At 39.8% G+C, this 23196-nt stretch overlaps 1 protein-coding gene across 4 annotated transcripts in view; it reads right to left on the reverse strand.

The window, feature by feature from the left end:
• Positions 1–23196, reverse strand: part of RPS6KA3 (ribosomal protein S6 kinase A3) — a 66720-nt gene that overhangs the window by 20055 nt on the left and 23469 nt on the right. For 2 of the 4 annotated variants that reach the window (XM_054973317.1, XM_054973320.1), the window contains 14 exons: positions 21267–21383; positions 19431–19512; positions 18348–18428; positions 16211–16290; positions 15685–15791; positions 15214–15251; positions 14331–14473; positions 12149–12219; positions 4292–4380; positions 4136–4200; positions 3941–4043; positions 2885–3009; positions 1995–2120; positions 913–1002 (listed from right to left, as the gene is read on the reverse strand). In XM_054973317.1, the coding sequence (XP_054829292.1) occupies positions 913–1002; positions 1995–2120; positions 2885–3009; positions 3941–4043; positions 4136–4200; positions 4292–4380; positions 12149–12219; positions 14331–14473; positions 15214–15251; positions 15685–15791; positions 16211–16290; positions 18348–18428; positions 19431–19512; positions 21267–21383 (1317 nt within the window). The remainder of the gene's footprint in view (positions 1–912; positions 1003–1994; positions 2121–2884; positions 3010–3940; positions 4044–4135; positions 4201–4291; positions 4381–12148; positions 12220–14330; positions 14474–15213; positions 15252–15684; positions 15792–16210; positions 16291–18347; positions 18429–19430; positions 19513–21266; positions 21384–23196) is intronic. The other 2 variants (XM_054973318.1, XM_054973319.1) reach the window with 2 other exon arrangements.

Here is a 23196-nt window from a genome sequence, read left to right on the forward strand (position 1 = left end):
GGGCTGTTTCGGCCCCGATCTAGGCTGTTTTGGCCCCAAATCCAGGTCAAAACTGCCCCAAATGGCCAACAATGGCAATTTTGGGCACAGTTTGGCCCGGATTGGGGGCAAAACTACTGGGACCGGGTTGGTGCCGGGTGGGGGAGGCGTCCCTCGCCTGACACCGACCCAATCCAGGCCATTTCGGCCCCAATCCTGGCCAAAATGGGCCGAAAAGGGCCATTTTTTACCTGTTCCGGCCCGGATCAGGGCCGAAACGGCCAGGACTGGGTCGGTGCTGGGTGGTGAAGGCTTCCCCTGCCTGGCACCAACCCGATCCCAGCCATTTCGGCCCCAATCTGGGCCATTTCAGTCCTAATCCAGGCCGAAACGGGTCGAAAATGGCCAAAAATGGCCCCAATTGAGGCCTAAACGGCCCCAAACCTTTTAAAGTCAGGAGGGTGGGGCCACCTGACTTGGAGGAACTACCGGAATGGCGTTCCAGTGTGTTCCCCCTGGAAATGAGCCCTGCTTAAAAGGGATTATATCACAGTTCAAAAGGTTTGATTAAAATGAATCAAGATCAGCTGATTAGTGGAAGAGGCCCAAAATTGTACATGGAAACACAAACATTATGAAATATATTTTAATATGCATGTGCATTGCAGAAAGTTCGTAAGGGTTATAGAGTATAACATTCATGCAGTACTTTGACAGTAGTAGTATTTCACTGCGTTCTGCATAAGTCCAGCATGAACTCCACTTGCTCCTCAAGATCGCTGCAGTTCATGGAGAACAGTACTGAGCAAAGAAGAGTCTCTGGGCTGGACATGCAGGGAACAGACCAAGCGAGTGGATTATTATAACCCTGGCCAAAGGCATCATGCTAAAACTGTTGAATTCCAACAAAAAAGAGTGAATATGCTTACTTACATCTTTAAGAGTAATAATATTTGGATGCTGTCCATATCGCAACAGGATTTCTATCTCCTCAGTGGGGTCCCTTTTACTCTTGTCTATAATCTGAAAGAAAAAGATGACTTTAAATCAATGAACTTAAATTGTTTTTAATTATTCAGAGGCATTTACGCTCTAGTTTATCAGGGAGACCTAATTTCCTTCCAAAATCAGTATATGAGTCTTTGTACAAGTGAAGTCCATTGTCTCTTCATATTTTCTCTACTTTGCCCTTCTGTCACAGAGGAGCCAAGTGGGAAGTAGCTGGCTTCAATCTGTTTCTTGGACAACTTTATTCAGAATAGGGTATTAAGGACAATTAAATGCAACTGCTAAAATTAACATTCATGTTCAGAGACAGTATGCCTCTGAATACCAGTTGCTAAGGTGGGGGGCAATAACAAAAGAATGCTATTGCCTTTTCACACTGGAGGCACCTGATGGCCACTGTAGGAAACAGGATTGTGGACTAAATGGATCCTTGGTCTGATTTGATCTGGAGTGCTTTTCTTATGCCATCTTGTCTCTCTGCTCCAGCCAGCTGGTCCTTTGGGGATGCAGAGGAGACTTAGCCCAATCTTCCCAAGTTAAAATAATCTTAAGCATCCATGTGTAGGCTTCACAAAGCTCTGTTCTTCTGAGGTATCTGGGATCTTAAGAGGCTTGGGATCATGAACTCCTTATGGATGTATCAAAACTGTCATCTTTCTAGGTCACTGGACCTGCCACACCTGATCATTTGAATGCTGATAAAATTGGAGTCATAGTGGGAGCACTACTATCACAATCTGGGTGTTATGCTGAGGTGGCTCATTCCTCTGGTGGTAGTTTAGCATCTGAACCCTTGCAACCAGCCACTCTTGTAAGCTCACAATCATCTACTTTATTAGGTAGTTTATTGTTTTCTGCTGTCTGCCTCAAACTACTTCATCTTGGAAGAAATCTCTCCTGAATTCGAGGCGCACACACTTAGCCACAGCCATGGCTCCCAGTACATACCTCATCCATTCTCACCCACAAATTTGCTGAGAATATACTTATGCTGTAAGAAAAATTACCTTTACTGCATATTCCATATTTGTTGCTTTATGAATACATCTTTTGCATACGGAATAGGAGCCAACGCCTATGTCTTGTTTGACTTCATATCCATCAGTAAACTGAATACTGTTCCTGTGCAACTGCTACCAAAATAACATTATCAATTAATGAATATTTTACAAACATCTAATATAAACCATGTTAGAAAAAAATGTTTACCAATTACTAATGAGTTACATAGATTTTATTCTCATCCCTTTTCTGGATTAAATGCTGCATGTTAAATCTTAGGTAGTGAATTACACAGTTATTTGTTGCTTACTCCATTTTGTGTGAAAATTTTTAACTTAGGTATGTAACCCAAGCTGTAACAAACAAGGAGACAAGTGACTGAATACAACCTGCACAATAAAACACAAGGGTCTATTACAATCAGGTCTGTAAGCAAAATCTATTTATATAGCAATGACAGAAATATTAAGACAGATATATGAGAGGAAAAAAGGAGACAAATGTAATGAGTTATTAATTGCATATTTTGCACATGGGAAGAATTTAAACTAGTTATATCGGCCTTGAGGTTGTGAGTTACAGCAAACTACAAAAAAAAAATAAGGCCAAAATCTACAAGCCCATGTGCAGAATCAGGCTTCAACATGCTCAATAACTGCTCTCCTTCTACATGCCATGCTTACAAGAAGCTAACACACACAAAAATGAAAGCACTTTTAAACATATTCCACATGCAGATCTGCAAGTCTCTGTATGAGGTACATGCGCAATTTAGCCAACTGAGCATATAACTTGGGTTTGTGCATCGACATGCAGAACTGCACAAGTAATTGTTCTGCTTGCAGTGCTCTGGATCCCAGGAAATACAAACAAGCTCTTCATTAAGAACATTCACCTGAACAATTGAGTGCACACCAGATGTCTGCATTGCTTGACTTTCATCTTCTGATGCAATTGCCACAAAACTGAAGCCTCGGAAAAGTTGGTGAGCATTAGCACTGGGAGGAATGCCAGGTGAATCTAAAAAAGCACATACACACCATTTACTTGAAGAACTGAATGACACTGCAGTTAACTACATACAGGTACTTTTGACATACAACTAGAGGTATTACTCTCCAAACAGGTTTTATCTGGGATTATGCCAGCATTTATTTACAATCAATTAAATTATCATTTTGACATGTGAGATGTGTTTGAGCTAGTATACTGCAATAAGCATATCTTACCCCAATGGGATCTCTGGCAATGAGGTGGGGGTGGAGGGCTGAGCTACACAGTGTTAGGGTAAAATGTAGTTTCAAGAAGAGTTCAGTGCCCTCCCCCCATTCTGAAGCTACCTCCCTCTCTCCACACTTCTTCCCCAGCACCTGCCTTCAAGACCAAGACCGCTACTGTTACACCCAGTTCTAATCTGTGCATAGTAATTATTTTGAATGTAAACTTGCTACCACACACCGAAGAAACATATTGGATCAGAAATACTGTGCTTATACATATACAAAACTCAATTTAACAACAATTTAGTCTTTCTCCAGCATTTCTAACTTTTTTTGTTTTACCGGATAGTGCAATCCTGTGTAGTTACCCCACTTAAAGAATCTGACAGTGTGCTCCTGTGCAGAATTACCCACGTCTAGATTTCATTGGATGTAGGCTGGAGTAACTCTGCACAGAATCACACTGGCAGATTCTTTAACTACTTAATAGGAAGACCTGTAGTATACCTAAGTGAAATTCCAAGAACAAATATTTGCTTGCTTACAATGTAGCAGCATGTAACCATGGCCATTATGAACCACAGTTGTTTAGTAGTGCATAACCATTGCACAAGAACTTCAGGATTAAACAAACTGGGAAAAAAGTTAATTTAGCATATGCTAGCCTCATAGGTAAATTCTGTAACCATAACTTCCTAATATCTACTGAAAAAACACTAAACGTATATCACCTCTTGGAGTTTTTGCTGTAAATTCAGGATCAAAATAAAATGTATCTTCAGGTCTACCAGTTGCAGGTTTAAAAGGTGGATTAATTTCTCTTCTGTACAATTTCTAGGACAAATAAATGCAATGTATTAGACCAATATAAAGCAATTAAGAATTTTGTGAATATTGAAAATACTGCTCTTTTCTTTTGTACTCACATTCCAATCTATTGTGGAAAAAAAATGATGCCTCTTAATTTCTTCAACTCCATCCGGACCTGCTCCTATTAAATACCAGTAATTGACACAATTTAGCAGAGAAATGAGACACTTAAAGTTGAGATCTAGGGTAGGGTCGTTTCATTAAATACTTACCTAATCTGTTTGCAGGGTTTCGTTTGAAAAGCATTCGTAGAAGACTCTGAGCTTCTGGACTTAAAAACTGGGGCATTCCAAGTTTGGCTCTATACAATATAAACACATTAACAGCATGCAAATACTTACAGAGGGAATTGGATTATTTAAAATTTTAACAACATTGTCTACAAAATTGTTGCATATTGTGGTTATAGAATTATTGAAAAAAGAGCTCAATGTAACTTAAAAGCTTTTCTATTTCAGAGGAAGGAAACAAAGGAAAATTAGGGAAGGGAATACTTAGTAAAACAAATACTGTATGTATATGTTCATGTTATTGCTATCCATGAAAATAATTTTGTACACATATGGTAAGGCTAGCAAATTCAACTTTATTTTTAAAATCCTGGCTGTATAATGTGAAGAGAATGCTAGCTTTGCTGTGCTATCCTATGCAGTATTACTCTAGTCTGCTGAAACCAACAGGCTTAGTATGAAGTTATTCTACATACAATGGCACTGTTAAGCCTCCAAAAACCAATGGAAGGATCAAGAATATTTCAGTGCATCTTAGTCTCAGACTTCAAAAAGATCAAACCTATTAAATGTCATTGCATGGCATTCTAAATCATGCCAAGATGATGTGATGAGGCGGAGAAGGGTCAACAAGCTGAATCCAGGCAGAGGTGATACTGGTTGGAAAGGCTGCTCATTTAGAGGAAGACTGGATGGGGCTATTGACTTTGGATAGGATATTCATTTACTAATATGCAGGACCAGCAATTGCTTAGGGCACCAAGTTTCCAACAGGACCAAATTAGACTTTTTGCACTACTTGCATAGAAGTTAAAAGAGATCATTTTCTTTCCTTGCCTCTGAAGAACCTATTTCCAGGTAAGCAAGGGTTAAGCATGCACATCATCTCTGGGATGCCTCTGGAAGTTGGCAGTTGCTGCTGCTAGCTCCTCCCCAACAGGGCTAAAGGGAGCAGAAATGCAAAGCCAAGCAGGAGATCAAGCCTGGGTAAAGACCCAATTACACTGATCGAACTGACCACTCTTGCACTCCCTGTGTTGGAAGGCACCTGGGGACCAGATTGGGCAGTTTTATTGAAGAGGGAGTTAGTTAATTCTCTTTCTTTCAGTGGTTCCCATGTGGCTGCAGGATTGGGCTGGCTGGGTGATGGGTGTTCCCTTGCCAAGTTTCCATGTGGCATTTTCTGAGCCCAGTTGCTAAGATCAGTTTGCTCACTGAGAAATGGCTTTTGCCACAGAGGAGTTGAAGACTGGCAAGTAGGGTGGCAGAGCAAGCTAGGCTATGCTCCTTATTGTGAAGAAAAATTTGCTAAAATGAAAGCCTTCCATCTTCTTTGTCCCCCTTTCTTCTTTAGTATGTACTCCTGCAATTCTCTTCACACACACACACCCCTTGCAACCTGGCATTTCTATTGGAAAATTGGTCTGTGGTGTATCTAAGGGAAGGAAATATTAGGGAGGGGGAGCTCTGTGATTAGATCTGCTACCCATTTTTAGCAGAATTCCTGGCTCCTGTAACAGCTGCCAGGGTAGAAGTTAAAGCTTATACTAGCATAGTGGTACAATGCTTGAAAAGGATTTACTAGAGAGAGAAAGGGGATTTCCAGGTAGATTTTTGACTTTAGCTTCTCCTGTAGCAACCTACTGTTGCTACATCTACTGCTGTAAAACTAGGGTTGCTCTTTTCACCACTGCTTGGAGCAGCTGCTGAAGAAAAACAAAAAACACCATCAGACCGATGATGTGATGTCACTTCCTAGGAAAACTCAGAAGTGGTTTCAGCCTTCTCTAGGAATCAACAGAAACACTGTGGTTTAACTTTATTGCCCTCATCTCTCCCCCCACCCCCCACTCCCACTCCCTCACATCCCAGATACCTAGACAACCTGGCAACCCTCTGTAAAATACAAGAAATGTGGCACTTCAGCCAGAGAACTGAAGGTCAACATATGGGCCAAACTACTGCATTCATATGCCAAAGTACAAGCCTCTTGCACTCTATAAAAATTAACTGGAAATGAGATGATCAAAACCTCAGAACATAACCCACATACCACCTTTTATTAGGACCAACAAAATTACTTACAGCTGTGTGAAACTTTCAAGTTATCCAGAACTCTTTCTCAGAGTGGATGTTCTTTAAAAATGTACAAAAAGCGTTGAGGCAAGTGTGCCAATTGAATGACAGAAGAAAGGGGGAGGGTAATGATGCAACTGTGTGACTGCTAGGCAGTAGAACTAGGTGGTGGTGTTTTCAGATTGCAAGGTAAGTAAACTAACACAACATGGAAGAAATATTCTGCTCAGAATGATGACTGGCTTCCTAAAGGCTTCCTAAATGACTTTTTCTGGTGGAAAAAGTCATTTTCATGCTTTTTGGGAGGTGTGTGGAAGGACATTCTAGAGAAATAGATTGAACAGACCTCATCTCAAAGCAGTGGAAGTCAAAACTGCATTTTTGCAGTACCTGCCATCTTGTATTCTATCTAAATGAAACCTCCAGATGGTTTCCATCCTAGATAAGTATGACTGCCGGTGTGTTGTTGGCACACTTTAAGGGATACCAATCAAACAGAAGTGAATTTCTAGGACTGATGAAAAGTTTTTAAAATGCAATGTAAGTATCTACTTTTTTACATTGTTCATTTTGAATGCCAAGTAAATCAAGGTAAAGGTTCATCTTAGGCCTCTCATTTTTCTCTATACTGAATGGGGGCAGGGGACAAAGTCACGGGGCCTAAAACCTTGGCCTGCCTTTTTGCTATGTCTGTGATATAGGATAACGTGGCCTGTTTTTACATAAACCACTCTCATCCTACTTTCTGTGGATATACAGAAATATAGAAATATTAATATAACTACAATTAAACTAAAGAGGCACATATCATCAGCGAAACAAAGCAATGCTTCAACAGATGTTCTAGTACCTTAATAAGATATATTCCTGTTTAGTCTTTTGAAACCATTCCTTGAGCTAAATGAAAGAGAAAGCAATTGTAATACTTTAAGTTACTAGAAAAGGCTGATTCTTTTCAAGTGTGAAATGATTTTATGAGAATAACAGCTGTAGATTGGTTTGCATTATTATCAAAGAGGCACGGATAGATTTGGCTATGGTAACTGAGAACTAATACCAAGTCCTTAAATTCATTAATCTCCATTATGGCAGAAGATTCTCTTGGAGAAAAATGCTAAAATGACCACATACCACCGAGCAAAACAAAATCTTGGTATAACTGGAAGTAATTTAGATTATACAGTTACATTTTAAAAGTCTTATTTCTGATAGGCGTATATGAAGACATTCCTTGATCTTGTTTGGAAAAGATAGGCACAGAAGATTGCTTATTGTTTCAACTATACAGCTTCCCATTTTTCCTGGTATTGGAATGAAAATGAGAACCCAAGAAAAATAAGGCATTACAGAAATAGTGCAAACTTTGCAGTACAAAAGTAATAGTAAAGTGATATACCCATCACAAAATGTGATAGGATGTACATTTGATATCATCACTCAAACCAATTAAACTAAAGTACAAATAAAACACTTATGTAACATGAAAACTCAGAAGTCACTTGCTAGAAGATCAAAAATAATTTTGCATTACAACTTCATAATAAAAACAGTATGAATTTGTAAAAAGTAACTGCTAAATACTCAGGAAGCTCTGCCAAAAATATAGGGAACATTTAAGGGAATCATTATTACTATCATCCCATATTATCTTTTAAAATATGAATATTCAAATATCTGAAAAATGACCATGTTGAGCTAATTTTGTGGCAAACTAAGAACTACTGATTCCATTTATTTACAGTGCAATCATGTGTTCATTTACTTGAAAATAAGCTCCATTTAGTTCAGTGGAGCTTGCCCCCAATTTATTTAGAACATTTTAAATCCATCCTCATAAAGTTTTATTTATTGCCCAAATACAAAAAAAAAATTACAAAATAAAAAAATTGTCCTTCTTCTAACTTGTTCTGGCTGCAGTCAAAACCCTGTTAAAAGTTATAGGCTATAATAAAGTAAAACATTTAAAATTATGTTTTACCTATAAAGAACATGTTGCTGACCTGTTAAATGTCATGGAAATTCTTCAGATGGTCATCTGTGCAGTTACACATATAGGAATTTTTTAAACCTGCAGGGAATATCATTCAGAAACTTCTAATACTCAACTGCAAGCGATTTTGGCAACGGGGCCACCCACTCTCAGGAAGGAAGAACCAATGCATAAACCATTTCACTAACCACCACAATAGCAGAACCATGAAGAATTTTCTTTGACAAAAATACTGAAAACTAGGCCTTCTTTTTCCTCCTGCCCCTTGCCTTTTCTATCCTAGTTTTAGATCCTCAAAAATTACTCCTTGGTGGTCTATTCCTTATGGCACTCTGTACCACTTTTAAGAAAAAGCTGAGACATGGCTACCCAACATCAATGGATAAGATTACTTGTCTTTTCTGTTTGGGGGAAGAACACCACATGGTTTCCTGTGTCAGAAGTTCATGAAGTAGGTCCACAGAAATCACTCCTCATCAAGGATGCAATACCATACTGGTGGACTCTGTGGCCCTGTGGCCCTTTCCCAAGTAGGGTTGCCAGGTCCTCCAGGCTTGAAACCAGCAGACAAGGTTTCGGGGGGGGGGGGGGCGAGCTGCCATGTGTAATTACCTTGCACGAGCAATGTCTGCACACACACTCAAGAGCACTTCCTCATCACATTGGGAATTATGTAAATCCCAGCGCAGCACAGAAGCAATGGGTCAAGTGCAGGGCTGTTCTGCTTCAGGCTGATGCTGGCGTCTGCAAGGTTAATTCTGGCAGTTACAAGAGCCGGCTGTCGAGGCAGGGTGCCAGAGGTGGATAACAAGAGTCCATAATACGCAAGAGTTGTTGAGGGCAGGCCAAGGTCTGTAGCTGGAAAAGCAGTCTGATAATAGCAAGCAGCGAGTCTGTGTCTCAGGGAATGCATTGAAGCCACACTGAAGAGCCCCTCCCTCACGCTTTTATGCACTGCGAGTTTTGCATCACACTTGCAACAGTTGCTTCAAGTTGTCTCCGATGAAGTCCTTCCTTCCTCTGGAACAGGTGGCCAGTGCTGGGCTCTAAGGCATGCTGATCTGCGTCGGACCTGTAAGTCCCCTTGATACCTGCGCCGACGTCCCTCTCTTGGGTCTGGGGGTCATGAAGGGGATAGGGCAGCTGGCTGATCCTGAACTGTTGGCTCTGGATGGGAAGAGGAAACCTCCTGGCCTTCTGGCAGAGATTCCCGGTCTGACTGCTCAGCTGCAGCTGGCTGGTGGCTGGCAGGCATGGAATCCAGCTGCTCTTCATCAAAAGAGTCAGAGCTGACTCCAGGCTCTGGCTGTTTCACAACACTGGATGATTTTTTATCAAATCAGCCCTGGGTGCAACGCGTCATTCCTGGCACGATGAGTAAGTTCTCCAGAGCACATGGGAGTGCACTGTGGGGATCCCAAGCCCATTCCTGTGCCTTTCCACCCCCACCAGCCAGGAGAGGTGGCGGGGGGGGGAGAGGCTGGCAGCAGGGGATCCCTGCCCACACTGGGGGAATGTGATCCTTATTCCCAAGCAGCATCAACCTTGAATCCTATGGTCTTTTCAAAACTGAGAGCTACTATAATGTTTTGTATATAATAAGTTTTTGTATTCTGTTTCTGCTGGTTAATATTTTAATATTTGTTACTGTAGGTTTAAATGCAGGCCTCTGAGGAAAGGAGGGGGACTGGATGGGTGAGCAAACCGTGATGTAATTGGATGCCAGCTGTACCCTAGGGCACGGAGTGAACTGCAGTTTTTGGACAGAGTTGCTAAGAGCAAGTATTTTTTCCGGCTATATCAAGCAAACTGTATGAAAGCCTGAAAGGGATCTTACTCTGTCAAGTTCACTGGATTTGTTTGGAGTTCTGAGAAATTCTGGTTAAGTCAGGCAGACTCTGTGGAGTCTGAGTTGTCTGTGTATATCTTAGAGAAAGTATTTCTTCTGTCTAAATCAGACAAACTGTGCGGAAGCCAGAGTGACTCTAGATGTGTGTGGATGAGGTGTGTTTATCCTGTTGGTGAATATCTGTGTGGAAAATTAGTCTTTGTTGACTGTGTCTATGAATACACATACATTTTTAATCTAAGCTTACACATTAATCTTAAAACAATCTGCCTGTCAATACTCTGCAACCATCATGCTTATGTACTTGTAAATAAATACATCTGTTTCAGCAAAAAAGATCCATTTTTTAACCACACAACTACCCTCATGTAGGGTAGTTCTGTCATACTACCATCTATAACAAGCCTTCCTATAATACCAGTTGAACACCTTTGATGGCAGTGAAAACCTTTTGGGATTCAGCAATATATAGGTCACACAAACGGCAAAATGGGGTAAGCAGTGGGATTCAAACCCCAAAGAGAAGGTGTTCTCAAAGTATAAGCCTGGGTAAAGTAGAGAAAACCTGAAGTTCTGAGTAAGTGAAATAAAAGGAGTGTTAGTTGTGACCAGGGCCCTCCTGAGGTAAACTTTTAAGGTAACATAAGGAAGGGCTGAATTAAAGATCCAAGGCAGGTTCAGAACAACAGATAATCATCTTGTTCCCCAGATGGAAGAGATAGAAGATCTGCTCTAGGAACAACTACTGGTAAACACCAGTTAAGGTAAGAGTCCAAACCCAGCTGCTTCTCCAGGGGAACAGTTTACTCGCATAGTATTGAAGGGCCAGATAGAAGGTACATTCTATGGAGTGCATCACTTTCTCAAAGATCTGTTACCCAAATCCAGAGCAAACATCTGAGCAGGAAGATATGGTCCCAACTACTTGAGGCACACATTTTGCTTCCTCATTCCTTAAGCTGGGTGCAGTCACTGCCATAGTCAATATCAGCTTAGCTCAAGGAGATTTTAAATGATACCCTCTGCAAGCTCAATTCCTATCTGTGTAAACCACAGAAAGCACAAAGATGAATTATGTAGCTACACATTTTTCTCTTTTCTTTATCATGTACATATTTCTAAGATACAGTACTTTTGTTACTTGACAGAACTGAATGATCTCAACACATCGTTGTCTTTGGACTGGTGCACAATACTGCTGTGATATGATTTCTTTTACAACTACATCACTTTGTGTAGTTTCTCTGTTATTTTGTTGCTTGCTCTACCAGTGGGTCAGACCGTTGTCAGACTCTCCACAAACTAGTTGAGGTTATTTTTGTAAATACTTTATCATTTGTTAATGGTTTTGTATCAGAGGAATTTCTGCAGAATGGCAAAAGGAAGTAAGTTAAGTATCTATAAAGATAGGCAAATTGAAAGTCAGATCTTAACCATGCAAACACACTAGTCTAATTATGTGAAGCATAATTACGTATCTTACAAGCATCTTGATAGGGATGTTAGAATTGAATCAGTATATGAGGATGAAGGGAGGGCAATTTGAGGAGGCTGTGGAAACAGGAAACTGGAAGGAGGAGTTGTTGGTAACAGATGTAAGGATGGAACAGAAGAAGAAAAGATGAAAAAGTTTTTCAAGGTTGTACTACACTGTTACTGCTTCAAAAATGGCAAAAGTATAAAAGATAGGAGAAAATATGACAATTGTCACTAGGAAATGATGGGCCTAGAAAGAAGTTACTACAAACCAGAAACGCCCTTACACATTTTAATAGAAAGCATAGTACAGTTAAAAACTGCATTAGGAGGATTTGTGAGTTGGGATTTATCAATTGGAAATGAGAGAAGAGTGGGAATTAGATATTGCAGCCCAAAGAGCATTCCCAGTAGTATACTTGATAAAGATAAATTAGAGGATACTCACTTGAGAATCATAGTCATTGTTTCTTTTCTGTCTTTCCCTTGGAAAGGTAGAGTACCAGTGAGCATTTCAAACTGTATAGAGTAAAACTTTCATCAATTACATTACAAGACCTGGAGAAAACCTACTTTTAATTAAAACAAAACAAAACTACTTAGCAGAATAGCATATTAAAAACCATTTTCTACAAACAAACTATTAATGCTCTACAAAAAAAACACTCCTATACTATTTTTCAAGTTTTACAAACAATTCAGGGTGATATTTATGTTCACATTTCTCAAACAAAAACTGTATCCTTGGGGCAACACAACTTCCAGCTGCATATTTATGAACTGGATATTTTAAAAGATGCCTTTCAAATTTAAATTTGACCACATTTACCTATGTAAAGGTTTTTTTTCTATTTTATATCTCATCAGAAGCAAATGAGTTACTATAAGAAAAAAATATTGCAACTAAGCAAATTAAAATGATCATGCTAATAGTATTATCAGTATAACGGCCTCATATATCCGTATAGTACATTTTTCATCTCCCCTAAGTTTTAGTGTATAATAATAGGTCATAGTTACTCTTGATGTATGATTTTACCTTTTAAGTCTCTCTAAAATTTCAATGTATTCATTTTTCCCATGGCCATGTACAGACATAGCAACTTACTTTAACTGTAACAATAAAAATCATTACTAGTAAATGTAGACTTAAACCCAAATTGTAACATGAATCATTATTTGATACTATATTTTCTGGGAATCAGATTATCAAAAGCTATCAATGCCTTGCAACAAGGTGATAAATAAAAGTAGCTTTCTGCTAACTAACTAGTAAATTCAGAGGGCAAGTCATTGTGAACATCTTCAAGTCAGAAACAAATATATACTGGAGTTTATCACCTTCCAAATGAGGCTGTATTATCTTTCTTGTAAAAGTTAACATATCAGTATCCTTTTCAATCATGATGAGCAGTTTGATTAAAGAATTCAGAAAATATTCAAAGAAACATGACTTCTGCATTAATAAATGAATTATAATAGAATACTGACAGAGTTAGAGGAGCTGGCCAAACTTACAGCTCTGATCAGCAATAAAACATTGTCTACTTTTATAGTAAATTGGAAACCCCTTATTGACTTTCTGTGCGAGACATGAAAAAATGAACTGATGATTTGTGGATTTGATTTCTAAGAAGATACATTTGGGAAAACTAAATAGAGGGGGGGCAGTATTGAAAAGATAAATTTTTATACAGGCACTAGGAAAATATGATGTCCACAGCATGATGGATATAAAGCATGAGAACCGTGGTGGGTGGTCATGATCCCAAACCACACAATGCAAAACTCAAAATCATCAGATCCGGCCTATTTATTTCCTGCTAACTGAAGTCAGCAGTTTGAAAGCCAGCCCTAGGAGGAAGTATACTTTCCAGCAGTGCATTCGCTGCCTGGAATACAGAAGCAATGGCACAATGTTTACCACTTCTTTCCCTAGCCTATGTTCTGCTTCAGATTGCCATATCAATTTCAAAGCTAACAAACTCTGGTTAGCTTTAACCACACTTACACTAGTGCCAATGAAATCAATTAATATTAAACAAAATTTGCTGTCTGTAGTGCTGCAGGTAGGGAGCGTATCTTCCTGATTCTGGGTCACAGTTTGCTAACTGCACTTGGCAGAGAGCCAGGGTCATGTCTACTACAGCCTTGAGTCACTGGCTTCAGGTCAAAAATTTAAAAAATGACTCCACATCAAAGTTAACTTTCAAACAATTATGATATGATTAAGAATGATGAAATCGCATCTACAATATTGCCAATATTTGGCCCATTTTACAATATTTTCCACATATAAAAAAATCAATGCAGGAACTTTATAAATTGCAAACAAATAGGATAAAAAGGTTGAGTCACTTGTGCTTCCACTTTTATGTTATTGTCTATGTAATGGGGGATATGCACACCTCTTCCAAAGCAAGCTCTCTGTTGACATGGAACTTTCCCAAAAATCCTCCTCCTGTTACACTGAAAACATGAAAAAATGTCTTCCCTAGTTTTATGTGCTATACTGAACACATTCATTTGAAAATAATTCCAGACATTCCACTTGAATGTAACTAGCAAGTAAATGAGCAGAAGGTCCAGGATCCTTACAATTTATCACTTTCAGTTCTCCCGAAACCTACCATTAACACACCAAACGACCACCAGTCTGCACTCTGTGTATGGCCTCGCCGATTAACTACTTCTGGTGCCATATATTCCACTGTTCCACAGAAGGAGTATGCTTTTTTCTCATGATCAATAGACTCCTTGCTTAAGCCAAAATCTAGATGCAGAGGGAAGAAAACAGTAAAATATTTCCAATTTCAAGATTAATATTTTTGAAAATGGTTTACTGATACATAGTATATGTTCCATAACTACACTGTCTCCAATGTTGTTTTCCACACACACACAAAAAAGACCTGAAAGGAATTAGGGATCCAGACTGCTGCCTGGTATATCTGGGAGGACTTGGGGGTGGGGACAGACATGCTGGCATAACTTCTGGTGAAAAACTGGAAGTGACGGCATGTCTTCAGGAGTGACACTCCAGGATTCACCAACATTCTAAGGTTAAATCAGAATGTATTGTCGAAGGCTTTCAAGGCCGGAGAACGATGGTTGATGTGGGTTTTCCGGGCTGTATTTCCGGGCTGTATCTCTCAGTGACACTGAGAGATCTCTGTCTTTTGGTGCTACACCTCTGAAGATGCCAGCCACAGCTGCTGGCGAAACGTCAGGAACTACAATGCCAAGACCATGGCAATACAGCCCGGAAAACCCACAACAACCATCGTTAAATCAGAATATTTGGCAAATTCTAGAGTGTTACCCCACTGTCATGATGCCACTTCCTGTTTTCGCTGGAAGTTGGTATGCTTGCTCCTTTTCTGTCCTATCTCCCCCTCGCCCCCGCCCCCACACACACACGGCCTCTGAGAAGCCAGCAGGCAACAAGAGGGATTGCTGGGTCTCCCGCCATAGCAGGAGACCTGGCATGTCTATAAGCTTGCTTTTACATACCTGTCAGTTTAATATGCCCTTCTTCATCAAGTAGTATACTACAAATAAAAAAAGCCATTTTGAAATGTTTGAAACTTGGCTTTGGTTGAGTTTAAAATATTAAAGAGTGCCAAAATCATTATATGCAATACAGAGAACATAAAAAATAAACCTGGAAAAGACAGTATTTATTACTTAGTTCTCCGTAACAGAATCTATTTCAAAGTTATGCATTTCATGATATATCACTGTTAATATTTAAAAAATTATTCAATACTTTTTTTCCCATCAATCTTTTTGGTCCCTCTTTTCTCTAATATCCCACAGCTGTATTTGCAATTTTTTTCCCGGTCCAAGACGTAAAAATTTATGGTATGTTTTTGTGTAAAAAAGTAGTTAATGCATATAATTATAATATTTAGCTATTTAATTTCTTAGTTCCTCATATTTAGTTAGGGCTAATAGCTAACATTCAAAACAACTTGTTCTTACTTTTCTGGCTTTAGGTCCCTGTATATTATTCCCAAACTATGCAGATGATCTAAAGCAAGTGCTAATTCAGCCAAGTAAAATTTGACATCATCTTCTGTGAACATCACCTGGAAAGAAAAAATTACAATAATTTCCTTAGAAAATAATTATCTAAATGGTAAAAGATACATTCACAACTAGAACAGATGACAGCTGTAATTAAAATTTAGGATCCCATGTATTTATTAATAAAATAGATCTTGCATTTATTGCAAATAAACCTAAATCACTATCAAACGATATTTCAATACAGTATCACATCTCAATGATTTTCTCCAAGGAATATTCTTCAAAAAAAATTGTGTGGACAAAAAGAGGGAAAATATACAACAGAAGATGTGCATGGCATCTCACAGGGAATAAATTAACTATGGAATGATGTTCAATGATTTCTGAATTTGGAAGTAACATTTCCCTTCTTGAGTACATTCATTAAAACGAAACCAAGCCCTAATAAAGTTATTTTTATACTACAAACACTACTTACCTCTTTGGATAAGCGTGTGAACAAGTCCCCTCCCCTGAGAAAATCTAAAATAAGGTAGAGCTTCCCTTCTGTTTGAAAAGCTGGGGGGGAAACCAAACAACATATTGTAGTGCAGTCATTCTCAGTCATACAGAAACATATTTAATTTCTGTTACTATAATCAAGTGAGAGGATCTCTGAGGACTTGTACAGAATCCCGTATTCCCCCTTTCTCCTCTGTCTGCCCAGCTCCCTAATCTCCTTACCTCCAGCTCAGGCTTCCTCCCTATTACCAGCTGTTCCCACTCCACTAGCTCAGTTCTGGCTTCACACCAATTGCTACTAGTTCTCTCTCTTCTTCCCTACCACCACCTGTTTATCTTCTTGGTACCAGCAGCCACTGCCACAAATCCAGGAGCCATTTTGAGTTACAACTGCAAATACACTCTGGGTGTTACTGTAACAACTGCACATGTGCAGATAATAACATCTAGGTTAACAGCTGTCTCAGGCTTGCCCTATTGGCCAATGATTAGCTATCAGATATATCAAATGAAAATTCCTAGCCATAGCTTTATTGTAAGCACTGTCTATAGGCACAAACATGGTTTCTTTGGTATGTTCATGCACTACTAAAGATAACAGGAACAGCCTTGCTGGATCCAACTAACGGTCCATCTAGTCTAGTATCCTGTGTCACACAGTAGCTAACCCAAGCACTCAGGAAAGCCAACAACAGGATATACAGGCTGAGGCCTTCTCTTATGTTGCCTCCTGGCACTGGTATTCAGCGGTTTCCTGCCTCTGAACATGGAGGTTCTCTTAAGTCATGATGGCTAGTAGCTACCAACAGACCTAACCTCCCATATACCTGTCTATGCTTGTGGCCATCACTACATCACTAGTGACCACTGATAGCTATTTTATAGAGTTAAAAACGGGCAAGTATTTTTAAAAGATCAGTAAAAAAGAATTTCGCTAACAAATTTTTTTGCACAGGAATAAGAACAGATCTTTAAATGGCTTCAAATGGTAGCAGTGCCTGCAGATAGGGGTGTGCGCTCTGGGTTTCCAATTCGGATAAAATACCCGAATCGGACACGATTTGTAAAGATTTGGGGCATGCTGGCCCCGATTCGGAAATCCCGAATCAAAGCTTCCCCGAAGCATTCAGGTTGCTTCGGGGCCGAGTTTAAAGGGCCCTTTCCCTGCCTCTTGCAAGTTGCAGATCCCTTTAAATGATCAGCTGTCTGACAACTGAAGTTTAAAGGGCCCCTTTCCTGCCGCTTGCAAGTGACAGGGCCCTTTAAAAACCCCAAACCCCGCAAGCCCCAACAGGTTCCTGCAGCCACAGGGGGCAGTGGCGGCAGCAGCAGCAGCAGCTCCAGCCTTCCCCGCCGCCCTGCGGGGCCACGCGCCACTGGATGTGGCCTTCTCAACCACCCTGCGGGCCACTGTGAACCTAGAGGAGGTGGCAGAGCGGCAGCTTTGGCCTTCCCCACTGCCCTGCGGGGCTGCTGCAGGCCCAAAGCAGGCAGCACGGTGGCAGAGGTGGTGGCTCTGGCCCTCCCCGCCACCCTGCAGGGCCACGCAGCGGCAGAGGAGGCAGAGAAGTCCCTTTCTGCCCCTCAAATGGCCACCGCGGCTCTGCACTTCTCCGCCACCCAGCTGGTCACTGCAGTGGCAGTGGAGGCAGCGCAGGCCCCTGATCAGATGCCGCCCAGCTGATCAGCCTCCCCTCTCCCTGCCTGCCAGGTAAGTGGGGGGGTTTGCCCGGGTGGTGGGATGGTTGCTCCCCCTCACTTCAAGTGGCTTGCTGCTTCGGGATTCTGGTAATTCCAGATTTTTTTCCGTTTCGGGTAAACCTGAAACGGGAAACCCACATTTTTTGGCGGTGCACACCCATACCTGTGGATGGTTGAGAACAAGACTAATAGACTTCGTAAGACCTGAAGATACTTATGTTGAGTGATAGGGTTAAAATTTCATACTCCTACATAATAACCACTTTTAAAAATGAAATGTATGAATATACCATATGAGGAAATTCTTGCTGTATTTTGTTACCATTTTTATGGGATCAGGATTATATGCATAGATTGCAAACACATGCCATGGTTGCAGAAACTCCTAGTAATTTAAGAAATTAAAAACTTACCATAATGTAACTTGACAATAAAGGGATGATTAACTTCTACTAAGATGTCACGCTCCATTTTTGTCCGAACACGATCTCGAACTATAGAGGTAAAGTAACATTTTGCTCAAATTAATATTACTAACTTGTATGTGCATTTGGAATCTACTGCCTTACTCACTGAGACTCAAAGCGAATTATATAATGTAAGTTGACAGAACTGCATACAAAAGATATCTAATCGCTTATTTACAGGCGAGTCTAAATAAGGGGCTACTTTGTGAGCTAAATGTAATTGAAAGAAGGTGCTCCTAGCAACAGTTTTAATGGATTGTATTGGTCTGAGATGTGAGATTATTTTTATTCTGCGAATTGCCCTGAGCACTTTAGTGGAGAGACAGTGTAAAAATATTTTAAAATAAATAAGGTTCCCTAATAAGGTACTTAGGTGCATTAATAATGCAGTTACTCAAATCAATAAATGAAAAGCTCATAAGAAAAACCTTCATGAACACAGGAGAGGAAAAAAATCACCAAGGCATTTAAATTTAGAAATGACTCAATAAGAGCAATGGAGTATAGCATATATGTTGAACACAGACATTCTGAGAGCAAATTTCCATGAAACAAGAGCAGCAAAAGTGGCATAATAAGAACCAGAACAGAAAGGTTCTACAAATATCAGTCTGATGATGCCTTTATATATAAAGACAAAATTGCCTGACAGGGCCTTTTTTTGTATATACTGTTTTGTCAACTACCATATATACTATCATGGGTATAAATAATAAAAACACATTTCTCATTAGGATTTTTTACATTTATGTCTCAAAATCTAATTTCTTAAACAGGTTAACAAAATACAATTACTGTTTTTCAAAACACTGTATAAAAGTTCAGGCAGCAAGTCAATACCACAAGATGGAAACTGCTTTGAAATCACAGCCATTGCAGTCTATAGAGACAAAAATGCCATATTCACAAATGCATTCAACCTACTCACTTCCCTTAGCTGCCAATATGTTTCTGACACTAATTTTTTTAAAGCAGAAGTCCGTATATGTATATGTATATGTATATGTATGTAGAAACTGTATTCATTACCTTTCAACGTTGCCTTTTTTAATACCTTCATTGCATACAGTTGTCTGGCATCAGATCCTGAGATTTTTTTTACAAGAAACACCTTTATAAAACAAGATAAAAATGTTTTACAGACATCTGATAAATTAATACAAATGAGGCGTGGGGGGCATGTGCGCAAGGAGCATGATGGGAACAGTGAAAAGGTAAGCAGCGGATCCTCCCTCCCACTGGGAGGGTAACCTGGTACTCTATCTCCATGAAGGGGGCAAAAACTCACACCAAACTTCCAGCACTTCTTGGGTTGTATCCAATGGACATTCTGTAAGCAGTTCTCCACCTTTCCCTTCTCTCAGCAGCCCCCTATGACTTTCCTAGGGTCAGAGGACCCTCTCAGATAAAAAGGTATGTCAGTTGTTGGACTGAAGTGAGAATGGTAGGGAACTGAGGAAGACTACTCCTCTTCTTCCTAACCGCAGAACAACTATGGGATACAGCAGCACTTATTTCTAAGAGGTGTAATGGTGCTACAGTGTTATGTAAGACAATTAAAATGAACTTCATTTCAATTATTGGCATTGTCCCAGAGGAAAAATATTGAACAGATGTAATTTTGAGAAATGTGTATTGAGAATGAATAGATCTTAACCACTGAAAAAAGAATCGTCAAAATGTAAACCAGGGCCGATTCCACACTACCTTAGCTCCCACTTTTCTTGTGCAATGATTGCTCCATCTGTTATTGCGCGTTCTTCGCTTGTTTGTCCACATCACCCTTTGAATAGCGCTTCTCCTGCGCAATCCGTTGATCACATCCCCTTTCAAAAAGACGGGTAAAGGGGCAGGAAAAACCCAAACGGCCCCACGGTTTTTTTTTTAAAAAAAAAGGACAAATTGACGCTATATCGACGAGTAAGCATCCTGGTTCAATGGTACAACGACACCATTAATATAATATATTTTAAAAAATCACCCGAGACACTTACGATGAGCATTCGGAACATCACAGCCTGCATGCTGGTTGAAATCATCCGGGAATGGGTGAGCGGTCACGATCACCTACAGCAGCATCCCACAGCAGAGCTTCATTTTGACTTTGGAAAATTGACATCTGTGCCTAACTCATCGGCACAGTCCGTGTTGGGGCGTAACATGAGCCATGATTTCAGTATCATGTGGATGCCCCCCCCCCAATATATAAATTGAATTAACATATGAAATTGTTCCTCTGATATTTGAGGTCTGCCCGCTTTTTTAAAATGACATTAATATGATGAGATGTCGCCATATCGACACGGTACTCTTTTATTTTTTAAAAAAAGGGGTGGGGACAAAGGCGGAGAATTACTCCTTAATTGGGAGGTGGGTCAAGAGAGGCTCGGAATTCAACGGAGGGCAGTTATTCATCAAAAGATAACTCGCGGCGAAAGTGCAATGGGCTGTGGCGACGCCATGCCAAATTAATGATGGCTTCAGAGATGATGCGTGTGAACAGATGAAGGAATGGCGCTGTGGAAGTGAAAAACTGCCGCGAGAACAACGGTAGTGTGGATTCGGCCCAGATCTCAAAATGTATGCTAATTTATTTTGGAAAAGATAAAGCATAAATGTGAGTGGACCCAATGAAATTTCAAAAAATGTATTTAGAATTTTTTTTGACAATTAGCACTCTTGCACAGATGACTGAGCTACGACAACAAGTAAGAGAAGACAAATAAGGCAGCTTTGAAAGATTAGAATAAAAGATTCAAAATACAGTATTACAGAACTGGAGCATCTGTTTTGGAAATTCTTGAGTAATACTGCCTATATCAAGATTTTCAGAGCAGTTGGTACAGATCCAGAACTCTTCCTTACCTTTCCAAAAGATCCCTGGCCCAGTACTTTAAGGAGTTCAAACTGTGAAGGATCTGCTTTTTCATGCCCTTCTTTGACGTGATATGTTATTGCAATCTCTTTAATGTTGCCTTCTTCCTGAAAAAGAAAATATAATGCTCTTATTTTTTGCTTAGAATTCATGGCAGAATTAATTTTCACAAGGCTGGTATTTAACAATTCACAGATGCCAAGCAATTATAATGCAGATACTAACAAGCCAAATTTCTCGTGTGTGTGTGTGTGTGTGTGTGTGTGTGTGTGTGTGTGTGTGTGTGTGTGTGTGTGTGTGTGTGTGTGTGTGTGTTTAAAGATTCAAACGTGAATTTTCTCCATTTGGAAAAAAATATCAAATATCATTAGTGCATGACTGACATAGTACCAAGAATCAAATGGTTATAGACTAAAGAAATACAAAATAGCAAAAGTCAGACAGTACTTATGGACATTTGTTTTTTCATGCTAAGTTAAAAGAGAAAAATAATAGTATCTGGTATTGGAATGGAAACACAGAGGAAATAAATGCCTAGTTGGGTCATTATTGCATGCCACTTAATACTTTTCAAGAGTTTTCTTTTTCTGCTACACCGCATGTTTTATTCGTTCAGATTGCCCATCTAAGTAACAGTATTCTTGACTTCCACTTCTTAGAACTAGTTTGTACTCTACACAGAAGTGAGGAAAGCAAAAGCACAAGTGACTTACTTCTGCTTTTGCCGTAATTTACCGAGGGGAGCTGACAAGAATTAGTACCCAGAGCGCTGCATATTACAGGGAGCGGGGGGGGGGGGGCAGAAAACCAAGTGATGTCCTGAGTTTCCACTTCCCTATGGTTATGTAATGTGTAAACCAATTGGGTTTCATGAGCTAAAAAGGCATCCATACTACAGTCTCACAGAGTTGCTTTTTGCCTTCTCAAGGCGAATTTTCCAAGAATATCAAATATACAATTAGTATAAATGCACATATTATGTGGTTGTGCAGCACATCAACACATGAAGCCACCTTATACTCAGACCATTAATCTATCAAGGTCAGTGTTGTCTACTGTGACTAGCAGCAATTCTCCAAGGTCTCAGGTGGAGGTCTTTCATGTCACGCAGTACCTGGTTCTTTTAACCAGGTGAAGCCATGGATTCAATTTGGGGGCTTCTACATGCCAAGGAGATGCTGTACCACTCAGCCATGATACCTCCCCAACATCCCCTAAATATGTATAACTTATTCTAAATTACTTGTCATGTTTTCTTCCAACCATTTCCACCAGAAGATCAGGCAGAGGAATATACATAGGGTTCTTATTAACCCTCACAGGCACGTTATTAAACAGGTTTAGACAGGAGGGGGCTGTAATTTGCTCAAGGCTGCCCAGTGAACTTGATGATAAAAGAGGGATTTGAACCTGGATGCTCAAATCTAGACCCAAACTCCAGTTCCTACATATTTATGCACAATATGCTAAGCCCTGAATACACACAATGAGTTTCAAGACTACATTATTTCACAGCGACCAACAGTTAAGCATACATGATTTTTGGTAAGAATTTCTTGCTTCAAGTTCAGCCAAGGATGGAAAGTGATAAAACAAGAGTCATATGGCAGACAGAAGCAACATTTGGAAGACAAAGAAGGTAAATAAGAAAACAAATGAAGGCTAAGATATGTAGTACGTTGGCGGAGAAGAGTGCGATATTTATGGAAGGGAAATATCTTAGTTACATGTCTGTGTTTCATAACACTGCAACTGAATAATTTAAACAAGTTTTATTCCTTCACTGGCACGAAGAAATCACTTTCTGACAACAGGGAAGTGAAACATTGCAGATAAATTGAATCAGTGGATGGTTTTTCAGTTATTGCATACAGGCACGTGCTACCAGCATAAGAACACTGTAAACCTGAATCATACATT

This window comes from Eublepharis macularius, chromosome 3 (genome assembly GCF_028583425.1).
Source record: "Eublepharis macularius isolate TG4126 chromosome 3, MPM_Emac_v1.0, whole genome shotgun sequence".
Lineage (NCBI taxonomy): Eukaryota > Metazoa > Chordata > Lepidosauria > Squamata > Eublepharidae > Eublepharis > Eublepharis macularius.